Source organism: Heterodontus francisci, chromosome 1, assembly GCF_036365525.1.
Source record: "Heterodontus francisci isolate sHetFra1 chromosome 1, sHetFra1.hap1, whole genome shotgun sequence".
Classification (NCBI taxonomy): Eukaryota; Metazoa; Chordata; class Chondrichthyes; order Heterodontiformes; family Heterodontidae; genus Heterodontus; species Heterodontus francisci.
Window position 1 is genome coordinate 16,222,404 of NC_090371.1, and position 16,852 is coordinate 16,239,255.

Consider the following 16,852-nt stretch of genomic DNA (forward strand, 5'->3'; position numbering starts at 1 on the left):
GTCGGTGATGTGTGTGTTGGGGGGATCGGTGATGTGTGTGGGGGGGGTTCTGTGATGTGTGTGTGGGGGGGGGTCTGTGATGTGTGTGTGGGGGGGTTGGTGTTGTGTGTTGGGGGGGTCATTGATGTGTGTTGGGGTGGTGTCGATGATGTGTGTGGGGGGGGTCGGTGATGTGTGTGTGCGGGGTCAGTGATGTGTGTTGGGGGGGTCGGTGATGGGTGTTGGGGGGGGTCGGTGATGGGTGTTGGGGGGGTCGGTGATGTGTGTGGGGGGGGTCGGTGATATGTGTGGGGGGGTTCGGTGATGTGTGTTGAGGGGGTCGGTGAGGTGTTGTGGGGGGGGTCCGTGATGTGTGTGTGGGGGTCGGTGATGTGTGTTGGGAGGGGGTAGGTGATTTGTGTTGGGGGGGTCGGTGATGTGTGTTGGGGGGGGGTCGGTGATGTGTGTTGGGGGGGGTCGGTGATGTGTGTGGGGGGGGTAGGTGATTTTTTTTTTAGGGGTGTCGGTGATGTGTGTGGGGGGGGAGGTGTCGGTGATGTGTGTTTGGGGGGTCGGTGATGTGTGTTGGGGGGGTCGGTGATGTGTGTTGGGGTGGTCGGTGATGTGTTGGGGGGAGTCGGTGATGTGTGTTGGGGGGGTCGGTGATGTGTGTTGGGGTGGTCGGTGATGTGTTGGGGGGAGTCGGTGATGTGTTGGGGGGAGTCGGTGATGTGTTGGGGGGAGTCGGTGATGTGTTTTGGCGGGGGTCGGTGATGTGGGTGGGGGGGGTAGGTGATGTGTGTGGGGGGGGGGTCGGTGATGTGTGTTGGGGGGGGGGTCGGTGATGTGTGTGGGGGGGGGTCGGTGATGTGTGTTGGGGGGGTAGGTGATGTGTGTTGGGGGGGTCGGTGATGTGTGCCCTGGGGGTCGGTGATGTGTGTTTGGGGGGGGTCGGTGATGTGTGTTGGGGGGGGTCGGTGATGTGTGTGTGGGGGGGGTCGGTGATGTGTGTGTGGGGGGGGTCGGTGATGTGTGTGTGGGGGGGGTCGGTGATGTGTGTGTGGGGGGGGTCGGTGATGTGTGTGTGGGGGGTGGTCGGTGATGTGTGTTGGGGGGGGTCGGTGATGTGTGTTGGGGGGCTCGGTGATGTGTGTTGGTGGGGGATCGGTGATGTGTGTGTGGGGGAGGTCGGTGATGTGTGTTGGGAGGGGTCGGTGATGTGTGTTGGGAGGGTCGGTGATGTGTGTTGGGAGGGTCGGTGATGTGTGTTGGGAGGGTCGGTGATGTGTGTTGGGGGGGTCGGTGATGTGGGTGGGGGGGGGTCGGTGATGTGTGTTGGGGGGTGGTCGGTGATGTGTGTTGGGAGGGTCGGTGATGTGTGTTGGGAGGGTCGGTGATGTGTGTTGGGGGGGTCGGTGATGTGTGTATGGGGGGGGGTTCGGTGATGTGTGTGGGGGGGTCGGTGATGTGTGTGGGGGGGGGTCGGTGATGTGTGTGGGGGGTCGGTGATGTGTGTGGGGGGGGGTCGGTGATGTGTGTTGGGAGGGTCGGTGATGTGTGTTGGGAGGGTCGGTGATGTGTGTTGGGGAGGTCGGTGATGTGTGTGTGGGGGGGGGTTCGGTGATGTGTGTGTGGGGGGGTCGGTGATGTGTGTGGGGGGGTCGGTGATGTGTGTGGGGGGGGGTCGGTGATGTGTGCCCTGGGGGGGGTCGGTGATGTGTGTGTGGGGGGGGTCGGTGATGTGTGTGTGGGGGGGTCGGTGATGTGTGTGGGGGGGTCGGTGATGTGTGTGGGGGGGGTCGGTGATGTGTGTGGGGGGGGTCGGTGATGTGTGTGTGGGGGGGGGTCTGTGGTGTGTGTGGGGGGGGTCTGTGATGTGTGTGGGGGGGGGTCGGTGATGTGTGTGTGGGGGGGTCGGTGATGTGTGTGTGGGGGGGTCGGTGATGTGTGTGGGGGGGTCGGTGATGTGTGTGGGGGGGTCGGTGATGTGTGTGTGGGGGGGTCGGTGATGTGTGTGTGGGGGGGTCGGTGATGTGTGTGGGGGGGGGTCGGTGATGTGTGTGTGGGGGGGTCGGTGATGTGTGTGGGGGGGGGTCGGTGATGTGTGTGTGGGGGGGTCGGTGATGTGTGTTGTGGGGGTCGGTGATGTGTGTTGGGGCGGGGTCGGTGATCTGTGTGGGGGGGTCGGTGATGTGTGTGGGGGGGGGTCGGTGATGTGTGTTGGGGGGGTTGGTGTTGTGTGTTGGGGGGGTTGGTGTTGTGTGTTGGGGGGGGTCGTTGATGTGTGCTGGGGTGGTGTCGATGATGTGTGTGGGGGGGTCGGTGATGTGTGTGTGTGGGGGTCGGTGATGTGTGTTGGGGGGGTCGGTGATGGGTGTTGGGGGGGGTCGGTGATGTGTGTGGGGGGGGTCGGTGATGTGTGTGGGGGGGGTCGGTGATGTGTGTGGGGGGGCCGTTGATGTGTGTTGGGGGGGCCGTTGATGTGTGTTGGGGGGGTCGGTGATGTGTGTGGGGGGGGTCGGTGATGTGTGTTGGGGGGGTCGGTGATGTGTGTTGGGGGGGTCGGTGATGTGTGTGTGGCGGGGGTCTGTGATGTGTGTGGGGGGGTCGGTGATGTGTGTGGGGGGGGTCGGTGATGTGTGCCCTGGGGGGGGTCGGTGATGTGTGCCGTGGGGGGGGTCGGTGATGTGTGTGTGGGGGGGTCGGTGATGTGTGTGGGGGGGGTCGGTGATGTGTGTGCGGGAGGTCGGTGATGTGTGTGGGGGGGGTCGGTGATGTGTGTGTGGGGGGGGTCGGTGATGTGTGTGTGGGGGGGGTCGGTGATGTGTGTGTGGGGGGGTCGGTGATGTGTGTGGGGGGGGTCGGTGATGTGTGCCCTGTGGGGGGTCGGTGATGTGTGTGTGGGGGGGGTCGGTGATGTGTGTGTGGGGGGGTCGGTGATGTGTGTGGAGGGGGTCGGTGATGTGTGTGCGGGAGGTCGGTGATGTGTGTTGTGGGGGTCGGTGATGTGTGTTGGGGCGGGGTCGGTGATCTGTGTGGGGGGGTCATTGATGTGTGCTGGGGTGGTGTCGATGATGTGTGTGGGGGTGGTCGGTGATGTGTGTTGGGGGGGTCGGTGATGTGTGTGGGGGGGGGTCGGTGATGTGTGTGGGGGGGGGTCGGTGATGTGTGTGGGGGGGGGTCGGTGATGTGTGTGGGAGGGGTCGGTGATGTGTGTGGGTGGGGGTCGGTGATGTGTGGGGGTTGTCAGTGATGTGTGATGGGGGGAGTGTTGGTGATGTGTGTTGGGGGGGTCGGTGATGTGTGTGGGGGGGGGGTATGTGATGTGTGTTGGGGGGGTCGGTGATGTGTGTTGGGGGGGTCGGTGATGTGTGTGGGGGGGGGTCGGTGATGTGTGTTGGGGGGGTCGGTGATGTGTGTGGGAGGGGTCGGTGATGTGTGTGGGAGGGGTCGGTGATGTGTGTGGGAGGGGTAGGTGATGTGTGTGAGGGGGGGGTCGGTGATGTGTGTGAGGGGGGGGTCGGTGATGTGTGAGGGGGGGGGTCGGTGATGTGTGTGGGGGGGGTCGGTGATGTGTGGGGGTTGTCAGTGATGTGTGTTGGGAGGAGTGTTGGTGAAGTGTGTGGGGGGGGGTCGGTGATGTGTGTGGGGGGGGGTCGGTGATGTGTGTTGGGGGGGTCGGTGATGTGTGTGGGAGGGGTCGGTGATGTGTGTGGGGGGGGGGTCGGTGATGTGTGTGGGGGGGGGGTCGGTGATTTGTGTTGGGGGGGTCGGTGATGTGTGTGGGGGAGGGGTCGGTGATGTGTGTGGGGGGGGGTCGGTGATGTGTGTGGGGGGGGGTCGGTGATTTGTGTTGGGGGGGTCGGTGATGTGTGTGGGAGGGGTCGGTGATGTGTGTGGGAGGGGTCGGTGATGTGTGTGGGGGGGGGTCTGTGATGTGTGTGGGGGGGTCGGTGATGTGTGTGTGGCGGGGGTCTGTGATGTGTGTGGGGGGGTCGGTGATGTGTGTGGGGGGGGTCGGTGATGTGTGCCCTGGGGGGGGTCGGTGATGTGTGCCGTGGGGGGGGTCGGTGATGTGTGTGGGGGGGGGGTCGGTGATGTGTGTGGGGGGGGGGTCGGTGATTTGTGTTGGGGGGGTCGGTGATGTGTGTGGGGGAGGGGTCGGTGATGTGTGTGGGGGGGGGTCGGTGATGTGTGTGGGGGGGGGTCGGTGATTTGTGTTGGGGGGGTCGGTGATGTGTGTGGGAGGGGTCGGTGATGTGTGTGGGGGGGGGGGTCGGTGCTGTGTGTTGGGGGGAGTGTTGGTGATGTGTGTGGGGGGGGGTCGGTGATGTGTGTGGGGGGGGGTCGGTGATGTGTGTGGGGGGGTCGGTGATGTGTGTGGGAGGGGTCGGTGATGTGTGTGGGAGGGGTCGGTGATGTGTGTGGGGGGGGGTCGGTGATGTGTGTGGGGGGGGTCGGTGATGTGTGTGGGGGGGGTCGGTGATGTGTGTGGGGGGGGTCGGTGATATGTGTGGGGGGGGGGTCGGTGATGTGTGTGGGGGGGGTCGGTGATGTGTGTGGGGTGGTCGGTGATGTGTGTTGGGGGGGGGGGTCGGTGATGTGTGTGGGGGGGGTGTCGGTGATGTGTGTGGGTGGGGTCGGTGCTGTGTGGGGGTTGTCAGTGATGTGTGTTGGGGGGAGTGTTGGTGATGTGAGTGTAGGTCTAATGGCCGACTCCTACTCCTATTTTCTATGTTTCTACGTTTCTGTGTCCACAGACAGTGCCAGACCTGCTGAATATTTGCAGCATTTTCTGTTTTTGTTTCAGAATTCCACCATTGGCAGTATTTTGCTTTTGGTTAAATTTTTTTGTTACCCTCTTTTAAAGTGGAGGCCGATCCCATGAGACGCTCAATTTCTAACCAGTGAGCCCAAATACAGTTTCATCTCTGTGCTCAATACAAATCATAGACTGATACAGTGCACTGAGCCCATTCAGTCTGTTGTGTATCTTCCTGCTCTTTGGTAGAACTATCCAATTAGTTCCACTCCCCACGTTCTTTCCGCTTGACCCTGTATCATTTTCCCCTTCAAGTATTATCCAGTTCTCTTTTAATATTAACTCTGCTTCCATCACCCTAAGCCAGTGCATTCCAGACCATAACAACTCACTGCGGAAAAAAAATGTTTCCTCATGTCGCATCCGGTTCTTTTGCCAAGTGATCTAGATCTTGGGCAAGCGAAGCCACGCACTGAGATATAAGTAGTGAGGGTTGAGTTGCCAGTGACACTGAACCCAATAAAATGATATAAAGACCCAAAAACGCACTCTTGAGAATATAAATAGATGATTCAGCCCCTCGGGCTTGTTCCACCATTCAGTTAGACCATGGCCGATCTGTATCTTAGCTCCATTTACCAGCCTTGGTTCCATTACCATTGCCTAACAGAAACCAGCACCTTCTGGAGGGCAATTAGGGATGGGCAACAAATGCTGGCGACGCTCACATGGCATGAAAGAATAAAAACAAACTATCAATCTACTCAGTGTCATTATCACTTTTATTAAGTCCAATATTTATGAGGCAGGCTGCGTTAGCAAAACCCATTGCTGAAATTTACTCCACTTTGGTGACAACGTTGCGGAGTTGGAAGGAGCTTGAGGGGGATAGAGAAAGGCGAGAACGCAGATTCACTCAGCTGCTAACTCATAGGAACAGAAACAAAAACAAAGAAAGACTTGGGGAGGGGGAATGAAAAGACTTGGAGGGTGATGAAATGTACTTGTGTTTGTTAAAACTGATGAGTTTTATTTTGAGCATGTGACCAGGTGTGTCGATGAGGGTAGTGCAGTTGATGTCGTTTACATGGATTTCAGCAAAGCCTTTGACAAGGTCCCAGATGGGAGACTTATCAAGAAAGCAAATACAGAGTCACTTGATAAGGTGGATTCAAAATTGGTTTAGCTGTAGGAGACAGAGAGTGATGACAGACGGTTGTTTTAGTGACTGGAAGCCAGTGTCCAGTGGCGTACCACAGGGATCTGTGCTGGGTCCCCTATTGTTTGTCATTTATATAAACGACATAGATGACTATGTGGGGGGTAGGATCAGTAAGTTCGTGGATGACACAAAGATTGGCCGAGTGGTTAACAGTGAGGTTGAGTGTCTTGGGTTTCAGGAAGATATAGACGGGATGGTCAAATGGGCAGAAAAGTGGCAGATGGAATTTAACCCTGAAAAATGTGAGGTGATACACTTTGGAAGGAGTAATGTGACACGGAAGTATTCAATGAATGGCCTGACACTGGGAAGTTCCGAGGAACAAAGGGACCTTGGCGTGTTTGTCCATAGATCTCTGAAGGCAGAAGGGCAGGTTAATAGGGTGGTGAAAAAGGCATATGGGACACTTGCCTTTATCAATCGAGGCATAGATTACAAAAGCAGGGAGGTCATGTTGGAGTTGTACAGAACTTTGGTAAGGCCACAGCTGGAGTACTGTGTGCAATTCTGGTCGCCACATTATAGGAAGGATGTGATTGCATTGGAGGGGGTGTAGAGGTGATTCACCAGGATGTTGCCTGGGATGGAACATTTAAGCTATGAAGAGAGGTTGGATAGGCTTGGGTTGTTTTCACTGGAGCAGAGATGACTGAGGGGTGACCTGATTGAGTTGTACAAGATTATGATGGGCATGGACAGGGTGGATCGGGAGCAGCTGTTCCCCTTAGTTGAAGGGTCAGTTACGAGGGGTCACAAGTTTAAGGTGAGGGGCAGAAGGTTTAAGGGGGATTTGAGGAAGAACTTTTTTACCCAGAGGGTGGTGACGGTCTGGAATGCACTGCCTGGGAGGGAAGTAGAGGCGGGTTGCCTCACATCCTTTAAAAAGTACCTGGATGAGCACTTGGCACGTCATAACATTCAAGGCTATGGGCCAAGTGCTGGCAAATGGGATTAGGTAGACAGGTCAAGTGTCTTTAATGCATCGGTGCAGAATCGATGGGCCGAAGGGCCTCTTCTGCACTGTATTATTCTGTGATTCTGTGAGTTTACAATGTGATTTGATGGGGCTATTTAAAGCGATGAAGTGATGGGAATGTGCAGTGCTTGAGGAGTGTAGAATGATGGGACATAGGCATAAGATTAAATGTCAGAGTTTTAAGACTGAGAGCAGGAGAAACATTTTTCCACTGAGGGATATGAGGCTGTGGAATTCACTATTAAAAATAACTTGCATTTATGTAGTGCCTTCGAAGTAGTAAAGTTATCCAAGGCACTTCAAAGGAATGTTATGGGATAAATGTTGATAATAAGTCAAAGATCGTTAAATGTGGGGCCTGAATAGTTGGTGAAAGAGGTAGATTTTTAGGAGTGTTTTAGAGAAGGAGAGAGAGCCAGAGAGACGGAGAGGTTTAGGGAGCTTAGTCAACTGAAAACACGGCCACCAATGGTAGGGTAGAGAACGTGGAGGCTGCTTTACCCTGGTCCATGACCCTCAGGGATTTCATTGCCCAGTTAATGTTTAGGGATCTGATTTAAAAATTGGTGTGCTGTTCCCCTGTCAGTGACCATCTGCCACAGATTTCCTTTCAGTATGGGCAAAGGGTTAAGGAGATGCCTGTTCCGCTTGAACGTCTTTCAGTTTTTCTTTTTGTTTTCTGTCAACAGCTCAGCTCAAGGCCTTGGTGTTGGGTGCCCAGGAGTGTGGAGTTGAATTTGTGTATGCAATCTCCCCGGGACAAGACATCACCTTCTCCAGCTCATGTGACCTGGCCTTACTGAAGCAGAAACTGAGGCAGGTAGTGTGAATATTGATCTGTACAGAAACCCTGGATCAATGAGATTGTGTAAAGGAGGGTTAATGTGGCTCGGGTCCTGCATTATCACGTCTGGGACCTGAGGGCCCATCCTTCCCAAGTTGATGATATGTATTTTCCCCCTCTTCTGAATGAAATGCTGCTAGCCGTGGCTGCTTTGAGTCAGAAGATCATGGGTTCAAATCCCACGCCAGGGCCTGAATGCATAATTTAGGCTGAAGCTCCCAGTGTCGTACTGAGGGAGTGCTGCACTGTCAAAGGTGCCCTCTTTCAGGTGAGATGTTAAACACAGGCACCGTCTGCCCTCTCAGGTGGACATAAGAGAACCCATGGTACCATTTGGAGAAGAGCAGGGGGGTTTTCCTGGTCAATATTTATCCCTCAACCAACATCAACTAAAACAGATTATCTAGTCATTTGTCTCATTGTTGTTTGTGGGAACTTGCTGTGTGCACACAATAAAAAAAAAAGCATTGGCTGCCATGTTTCCTGCAGGACAACAGTGACTTTGAAAAGTGCTTTGGGACAGGTTGAGGTTGTGAAAGATGCTGCATATAAGTTTTTCTTTCATAGTGGGAGCACAAAGGTTGCAGTAGTTGTATCAACAGTGGTAAAAGCAGTCGTAACTGTCTGACTACTACAACAACAACTTGCATGTATATAGCATCTTTGATGTAGCAAAACATCCCAAGATGCTTCACAGAAGCCTGAACAGACGAGCCAAATAGAACCATAGCAGAATTATGGCACAGGAGGAGGCCATTCAGCCCGTCGTGTCCATGCCGGCTGAAAAAACTAGCTGCCCAATCTGACCCCACCTTCCAGCACCTGGTCCATAGCCTTGCAGGTTACAGCACTTCAGGAGCATGTCCAGGCACCTTTTAAAAGAATTGAGGGTTTCTGCCTCCACCACCATTCCTGGCAGTGAATTCCAGACACCCACCATCCTCTGGGTGTAAACGTTTTTCCTCATGTCCCCTCTAATCCTTCTACCAATCACCTTAAATCTGTGTCCCCTGGTAATTGACCTCTCCGGTAGGGGAAACAGGTCTTTCCTGTCTACTCTATCTAGGCCGCTCAGAATTTTGTACACCTCAGTTAAGTCACCCTCAGCCTCCTCTGTTCTAAGCAAAATAACCCTAGCCAATCTAATCTTTCCTCATAGCTGCAACTTTCAGGCCCTGGCAACATTCTTGTAAATCTCCTCTGTATTCTGTCCAGAGCAATTATGTCCTTTCTGTAATGTGGTGACCAGAACTGTTCGCAATACTCCTACTGCAGCCTAACCAGCGTTTTATATGATTCCAGCATCACATCCCTGCTTTTGTATTCCATACCTCAGCCAATTAAGGAAAGCATTCCATATGCCTTCTTCACCACTTTATCTACCTGTCCTGCCACCTTCAGGGACCCGTGGACATGCACTCCAAGGTCTCTCACTTCTTCTACCCCTCTCAATATCCTCCTGTTTATTGTTTATTCCCTTGCTTTGTTTGCCCTCCCCAAATGCATTACCTCACACTTTTCTGGATTGAATTCCATTTGCCACTTTTCAGTTTACTCAACCAAGCCATTGATACCATTCTGGAATCTACAGCTATCCTCTTCACTATCAACTACACGGCCAATTTTTGTGTCATCTGCGAATTTCCCAGTCATGCCTCCCACATTTAAGTCCAAATCATTAATATATACCACAAACAGCAAGGGACCCAACACTGAGCCCTGTGGAACGCCACTGGAAACCGCTTTCCATTCACAAAAACATCCGTCGACGACTATACTTTGTTTCCTGGCCCTGAGCCAATTTTGGATCCAACCTGCCACATTCCCCTGCATCCCATGGGCTTTCATTTTTCTGACATGTCTGCTATGTGGGATCTTGTCAAATGCCTTACTAAAATCCATGTAGATCACATCCACTGCACTACCCTCATCAATCCTTCTTGTTACTTCCTCAAAAAACTCAATTAAGTTAGTAAGACATGACCTTCCCTTAACATCTCCATGCTGACCATCCCTGATTAATCCGTGCCTTTCTAAGTGGCAGTTTATCCTGCCCCTCAGAATTGATTCTAAATATTTACCCACCATGGAGGTCAGACTGACCGGCCTATAATTATTTGGCCTCTCCCTCGCACCCTTTTCACAGAACTCCAATCCTCTGGTACCTCTCCTGTATCTAGTGTGGATTTGAAGATGATCCTCAGCACATCTGCTATTTCCTCCCTGGCTTCCTTTAACAACCTAGGATATAATCCATCCGGCCCTGGTGGTCTATCCACTTTCAAGGATGTCAGACCCTCTAGTACTTCCTCTCTCATTATGCTTATCTAAGATTTTACACTCTTCCTCTTTAACTACCATCTCTATCTATATCAACCCTCTCCCTTGTGAAGACAGAGACAAAAAACTCTTTAAGAACCCTGCCCACTTCTTCTGCATCCACACGTAAGTTCCCTTGTACATCTCTGATAGGCCCTACCCTTTCCTTAGTCATCTTCTTGCCCTTAATGTACTGATAAAACATCTACAGGTTTTCCTTGATTTTACCTGCCAATAATTTCTCATGTCCTCTGTTTGCTTTTCTAATTTCCCTTTTTAATTCACCCCTGCACTTTCTATACTCCTCTCCAAGTATAGAGGAGAGGAAATAAGGAGACATCAGGAAGGGTGAGTGTCAAAGAGATGATTTTGAAGGAGACTCTGAAAGGAAGAGAGGGGGGTGGAGAGGTGGATGGGTCTAGGGAGAGAATTCCAGAGCAGGGGCTCTTGCTGGCTGAAGGCACAGCCACCATTCGTGGAGCAAAGGGAGTGGAGGGATGCACAAGAGGTTAGAGTTGGAGGCTGGAGGAGAATACAGAGATAGGGAGGGGCAAGGCCATAAAGAGATTTAAACACGAGGAAGAGAATTTTAATTTGAGATGTTGGAGGACTGAGAGCCAGTTTATCTCAGCAAGCACATAGATGGCGGATAAACGGAGCTTGCTGCAAGTTCGTTTACTGACAGCAGAGCTTTACATGATTTGAAATTTACCCTCGTTTTTTCTCGAGAGATTAAGAATACAAAAGGGGAGGAAGTGATGCTTCAGTCATAGAGAGCCTTGGTCATATCCCATCTGGAATACTGGGTTCAGTTCTGGACACCTCAGGAAGGATATATGGGCCTGGGATGGGATTAGCGCTTCAAAATCGCAGGCTGAAAGTGCTAGAAATTTGGGGCATCAGAGTTGACTACGGTTTGGCTCGGGGACAGAATACCGGTTGCGATGTGTCACAATATCAGTCATGCCTGTGGTATTTGTGAGCACTGGGTGATTAATTAATTCTGGTCTCTTCAGCATCCCCAATTTTTTTATCACTCCGTCATTGGTGACTGTACCTTCAGCTGCCAGGTCTATATTCCCTGGAGTTTAGAAGAATGAGCGATGGTCTCATTGAAACTGTTACAAAAAGATGCGAAAGGTGTCTAGGGTTCCCTCTCAGCCGTCACCTGGCCTTACCATAACAGAGTTTTATTTTTAAACACACTGTTTTTAGCTCACCCTTGGTGAATCCTTATTCACCGCTTTCCAATTATAAGGCAAAGAAACCAGCACAAACAGGCTTTCTCAGATTTAAGGAAACAAAAGTTGAAATTTATTAAACTTAAACTCTAATTCAGTTAATGCCTATGGATACATGACGCGCCCACGCTAGCATGCATACTTGATACACACATGCAAATAGAGACAGTAAAGAGCAGAAGAAAAATAAAGTGGAAATGTTTGAGGTAATATCTGAAGAGTTTTTGTTATGATTCTTCGAGCTCACTGTAGAGTCCTTGATTTTAGACTTGCTTTTCGTTGGGGCCTAGTATTCTTCTTAAACGTTATTCGCTGTAGGAAACTTTTCTCTCTTGGGGTTCATGTGTCTTAGTGGATTCAGAGGCTTGAGAGAAGGAGATGGGAGCAGGCAGGAGAGATCTTCTTTATCCAGGAGCAAACAGACTTTCTGAGTTCAAACTGTACAATTCAGAAAACCCCAGGTTAATCATGTGACTAACTGGTCTGACCCGTCTTGGATTGTATCACCTTAGCAGTCTCTGGAATGCTGCTCTTACACACAATCCCTGGTGATCAAGGTCCATTGTGGGTTGAATGTGTCAGGGAATGGTCCTTTGTCCTTCCAAGCACTGTCTGTTAATGTGCAAATGTCTTTTCCAGCCATGGCTGATCTGTTTAACAAGTCCTTTCTTCACTCCAGTAACAATTTAAAAATCAATGCTCATGACAAAATTAATGTGCCTCATTCTTGGCAAGTGGGGGCCTAGCATGACAGAAACATATAAAATTCTTAAGGGGTTTGACAGGGTAGATGCTGTTTCTCCTGGCTGGGGAATCCAGAACGCAGGGTCAAAGTTTCAGAATAAGGGGTTGACCGTTTGGGACTGAGATGAGGAGAAATTTCTTCACTCAAAGGGTCGCGAATCTTGGGAATTCTCTAGCCCAGGGAGCTGTGGATGCTCAGTTATTGAGTATATTCAAGACTGAGGTCAATGGATGTTTGGGTACTAAGGGAATTAAGGGATGTGGGGATAGAGTGGGAAGGTGCAGTTGAGGTAGATCAGCCGGGAACTTGTTGAAATGCACAGCAGGCTCAAAGGGCCAAATGGCCTACTCTAACTCTTATTTCTTATGCTCTTATAACCAAGCTTTTGCTCACCTGTCCTAATACGATTTAGTGCCAAAACATGTTTGTTTCGCTCCTATGAAGCATCTTGGGACGTTTTATCATATTACTGGTGCTATGTAAATGCAAGTTGTTGTTGCACTGTAGCTATAACTACTATTTGCTACTACTGCTGCAGTTGCTACTTATGACCGCTGTTGCTATAAACGTTACCAACGTGGGTTTCTCACCACTTGCTCCCACTGATCTTTCTGGCACCCTTTGCCCTCCTGCAGGTGAAAGAGCTTGGGTGCATGGCCTTCGCCATCCTGTTTGATGACATCGACCACGCCATGTGCCCTACCGACAAAGAAACCTTCAGCTCATTCGCTCACGCTCAGACATCAGTAGCCAATGAGATCTACCGGTACTTGGGAGAGCCTGCTGTCTTCTTGTTCTGTCCTACTGGTATGTTAGCATACAGCTCGTCACTCCGAAATGTGAACATGGATCCAGCCCAGGTTGAAGGCCATTGAGGCTCCTGTCTCTGGTGGGTCTTGCAGACCCACCTTGAAATAAGCTGGCTGCTCCCAAAGTGCATGCACTTCTTAAATATAAGATAGTGATTCATAAATTCAATAGGCAATTCAGGAGAAGCTCGTTTGTTCGGATAGTGGTGAGAATGTGAAACTCGCTACCACAAGGAGTAGTTGAGGTGAAGAGCAAAAACAACAGATTATATTTATATAGCGCCTTTAACATAATAAAACATGCTAAGGCGTTTCACAGGAGCATTGTAAAACAAAAAGTATGACACCGAGCCACAAAAGGAGATATCAGGTCAGATGACCAAAAACTTGGTCAAAGAGGTAGGTTTTAAGGAGTGTCTTAAAGGAGGAAACAGAGGCAGAGAGGTGTAGGGAGGGAATTCCAGAGCTTGGGGCCTAGGCAACTGAAAGCGCGGCCACCAATGGTGGAGCGATTAAAATCAGGGATGCTCAAGAGGCCAGAATTAAAGGAGCGCAGATATCTTGGAGAGCTGTGGGGCTGGAGGCGATTACAGAGAGAGGGAGGGATTTGAAAACAAGGATGAGAATTTTAAAATCAAGATATTGCTTGACTGGGAGCCAATGCAGGTCAGCGAGCACAGGGGTGAGAGGGGAACGGGAATAGTCAAGTCTAGAGGTAAAAAAGGCATGAATGAGGGTTTCAGCAGCCGATGAGCTGAGACAAATTCAAAGAAACAGGATACAAATTGGCAGAACTCGATCCCTCCCTTCAAATTCTGGCCGGGAATCTTCCCCGCCTCCAATGGAATTTTAGGCGCTGCTTTTCTATGACAATTTCTGACGCTGTAAATGAAAACAGTGGCCTGGCAGCATCTGATGTTGTCCCTTTGGTAACTGCTTAAAAATGCAGAAAAACTAAGTGAAGTTCTTCCGCTTTCTCTGTGTCTCTGGTTGTGTTTCAGAATACTGCAGTTCCCTGTGCTGCCCCAGCCTCAGCAAGTCTTATTACCTGAAGGTCATAGGAGATGAGCTTCACCCTGGGATTGGCATCATGTGGACAGGTATGTATTAGACATATCACTTGCTAGACACAGAGCCAGGCCTGATGGATAATTGCTTTGTTGCATGACATTTTAAAAAATTCTTTTGGCAAGAGCGCATTTATTACCCATCCTTCGGGCTTTCAAAATCATAGAGTCATTTACGGTACAGAAGGAGGACATTCGGCCCATTGAGTCCATGCCAGCATGGAGCAATCCAGTCAGTCCCACTCCCCCACTCGATCCTCGTAGCCCTGCAAGTTTATTTCCTTCACGTGCCCATTCAGTTTCCTTTTGAAATAATTGATCGTCTCCACTTCCACCACCCTCGTGGGCAGTGAGTTCCAGGTCATTACCAGTCGCTGAGTAAACATGTTCTTCCTCACGTTCCCCCTGCATCTTTTGGCAGACTGTGCAAGGGTGGAAGGTTCCCTTCCCTGAAGGAAAGAAGGAACTTGCATTTATATAGCGTCTGTCACGACCTCAGGATATCTGAATGTGTTTCACAGCCAATGAAGTACTTCAGAAGTGTAGTCACTGTTGTAATGTTTTCATATGCCTAGGACCCGAGCTCTGGAATTCCCTCTCTAAACCTCTCTTTCCTCCTTTTAAGACACTCCTTAAAGTTACCAAGATTTTAGCTTTGGTTTGATGTCAGTATTTGTTTGATGACACTCCTGTGATGGGTTCAGCTGACAGTTTTTATGGCCATTTTATATCCTGGTGCCATCCCACAGATCTCCAGATATATCAAATTCAACTGAAACCTGCCATGGTGGGATTTGAACTCGCGATCTACTGGGTTGTTAATACCAGTAGCATTATAGCAAGGCTACCATTCCCTTGTCTCTCTGTTGGAGAAAATCCAGATTGGGCCCAATTGTTGAACAAATTCTCCAACACTCTCCAACTCCTTGACTGAGGTAAAAAGATCTCAGGACATCCTAAAGGGAAGACGGTGGCGTAGTGGTAATGTCACTGAGCATGTAATCCGGAGGCCCGGGATAATGGGATCAGATCCCACCATGGTAACTGTTGGAAGCCATGAAACTATCATCTATTTGTCAAAAAAATCCACCTGGTTCACTACTGCCCTTTAGGGAAGGCAATCTGCCATCCTTACCTGGTCTGGCCTACGTGTGACTCCAGACCCACAGCAATGTGGTTCACTCTTAACCGCCCTCTGAAATGGCCTAGCGAGCCACTCAGTTCAAGGGCAATTAGGGATAGGCAACCAATGCTGGCCTTGCCAGTGATGCTCACATCCCATGAAAGAATTTACAGCTGCTGAAGTACTTTTGAAGTATAGTCCCTGTTGTAATGTAGGAAACGCGGCAGCCAATTTGCGCACAGCAAGATTCCACTAACAGCAATGTAATAATGATCAGAGGTTGTCCAGAAAAACGGGGCGAACTCCCCTGCTTCTCTCCAGAATAGTGCCATGGGATCTTTCACATCGACCTGAGAGGACAGATCAGGCTCATCCGGAAGTCGGCACCTCTGACAGCGCCTCTGTATTGCCTGGATTTTGTACTCAAATCCCTGGAGTGGCTTCAAATCCACTGAAGGGCAGCCTTTGACTGTGGAACCTGAGCCTATTGAGGAGTTGATGTTCTTCTGAACAGGAAGGGGTGGAGGCAATTTGCAAGGGGGAAAAATTATCCTAAAGCAAACTAAGTAAGTGATGTTTTTGTTTATCTTTGTATTTTAGGGACCACTGTTATCTCCAAGGAGATCACTCCCGAATCGGTGGAGGAGGTTCAGGATGTCATTAAGCGGCAGCCGCTGATATGGGACAATCTTCACGCCAATGACTACGCCCAGAGAAGGGTGTTCCTGGGGCCCTATAAAGGCCGTCCCTCCAATCTGGTGTCCAAGCTGCAAGGCATGCTGCTCAACCCCAACTGTGAGCTGGAGGCCAATTACATTCCCATCCATACCCTGGCCACATGGTACAGGTGTGGCCTAGGAGTGGCAGGGACGGGCGTAGAGGGTAAGCTGCAGAGTGTCTGAAACTGAGTGGTAGAAACTGTGAGAGGCGTGGAGTTCACTTGCTGGGGGTGACTGGGGGTGAGAATTGGTTGAGGGAGTAGGGTTGGGGGAGATGGAGTGGAATGGGTTTGGGGGGGGGAAGGCGGGTCTGGGTCGGGTGTACATGTTGGGGCGTTGAGGTGGGTTTGAGGTGATGGGGGTGGGACTGAAGTGGGGCAGGGTAGGTGGAGTGGAAATAGATTGGGATGGGGTGGGACAAATTCTCCCACCCCGTTGCTTTCACTTGGTTTTGACTTCTTCCTCCTCCTAAATTTCTTCACTCCTTTCGCGCCCCACAAGGCGTCAAATTATTGAGATCAATTTCAACTTTCAAATAACTGCATTCCCCGGGGTTTATTTTAATTTAATGGGGCAATGGGGAGGATGAGGCAGTAGGGAGTGGGAGGAGGTCTTGCTGTGGATGTAAAGGGTGAGATCCTCTAACAGAGAAATTTACTGTTGATCCCATTCCAGGTCGTGAGAAGGGCACGGAGTCATGCCAGGCTTACTGCCCCAGTGAAGCCTTGAACTTGGCACTCACTGACTGGGTGAAGGAAGTGAACAGACCTCTATATCCAAGTGAGTGTGTGTATTTTATAATTTTTCTTTTAGTAGAGCAGGAACTTGCATTTATATATTTTTTTCATGCATTCTTGAAAATGTTGGGTAAAAGTCATGCTTCAGCTATACAAACCCCCTGGTTAGACCACAGCTGGAGTCTGGGCACTACACCTTAGGAAGGATATATTGGCCTTGGAGGGAGTGCAGTGTCAATTTACCAGAATGATACCTGGACTCCAAGGATTAAATTACAAGAAGAGATTAAACAAGTTAGGGTTGTATTC

The 16,852-nt window shown here is 50.7% G+C and overlaps 1 protein-coding gene across 6 annotated transcripts in view; it reads left to right on the forward strand.

The window, feature by feature from the left end:
• The window catches only part of si:dkey-183c6.8 (protein O-GlcNAcase), a 117,907-nt gene that overhangs the window by 56,639 nt on the left and 44,416 nt on the right, over positions 1-16,852 (forward strand). For 5 of the 6 annotated variants that reach the window (XM_068028692.1, XM_068028691.1, XM_068028695.1 and 2 more), the window contains 5 exons: positions 7,629-7,759; positions 12,724-12,895; positions 13,899-13,997; positions 15,688-15,969; positions 16,482-16,586. In XM_068028692.1, coding sequence (XP_067884793.1) covers positions 7,629-7,759; positions 12,724-12,895; positions 13,899-13,997; positions 15,688-15,969; positions 16,482-16,586 — 789 coding nt within the window. Of the gene's footprint in view, positions 1-7,628; positions 7,760-12,723; positions 12,896-13,898; positions 13,998-15,687; positions 15,970-16,481; positions 16,587-16,852 lie in introns of those variants that run through there. The other variant, XM_068028696.1, reaches the window with a different exon arrangement.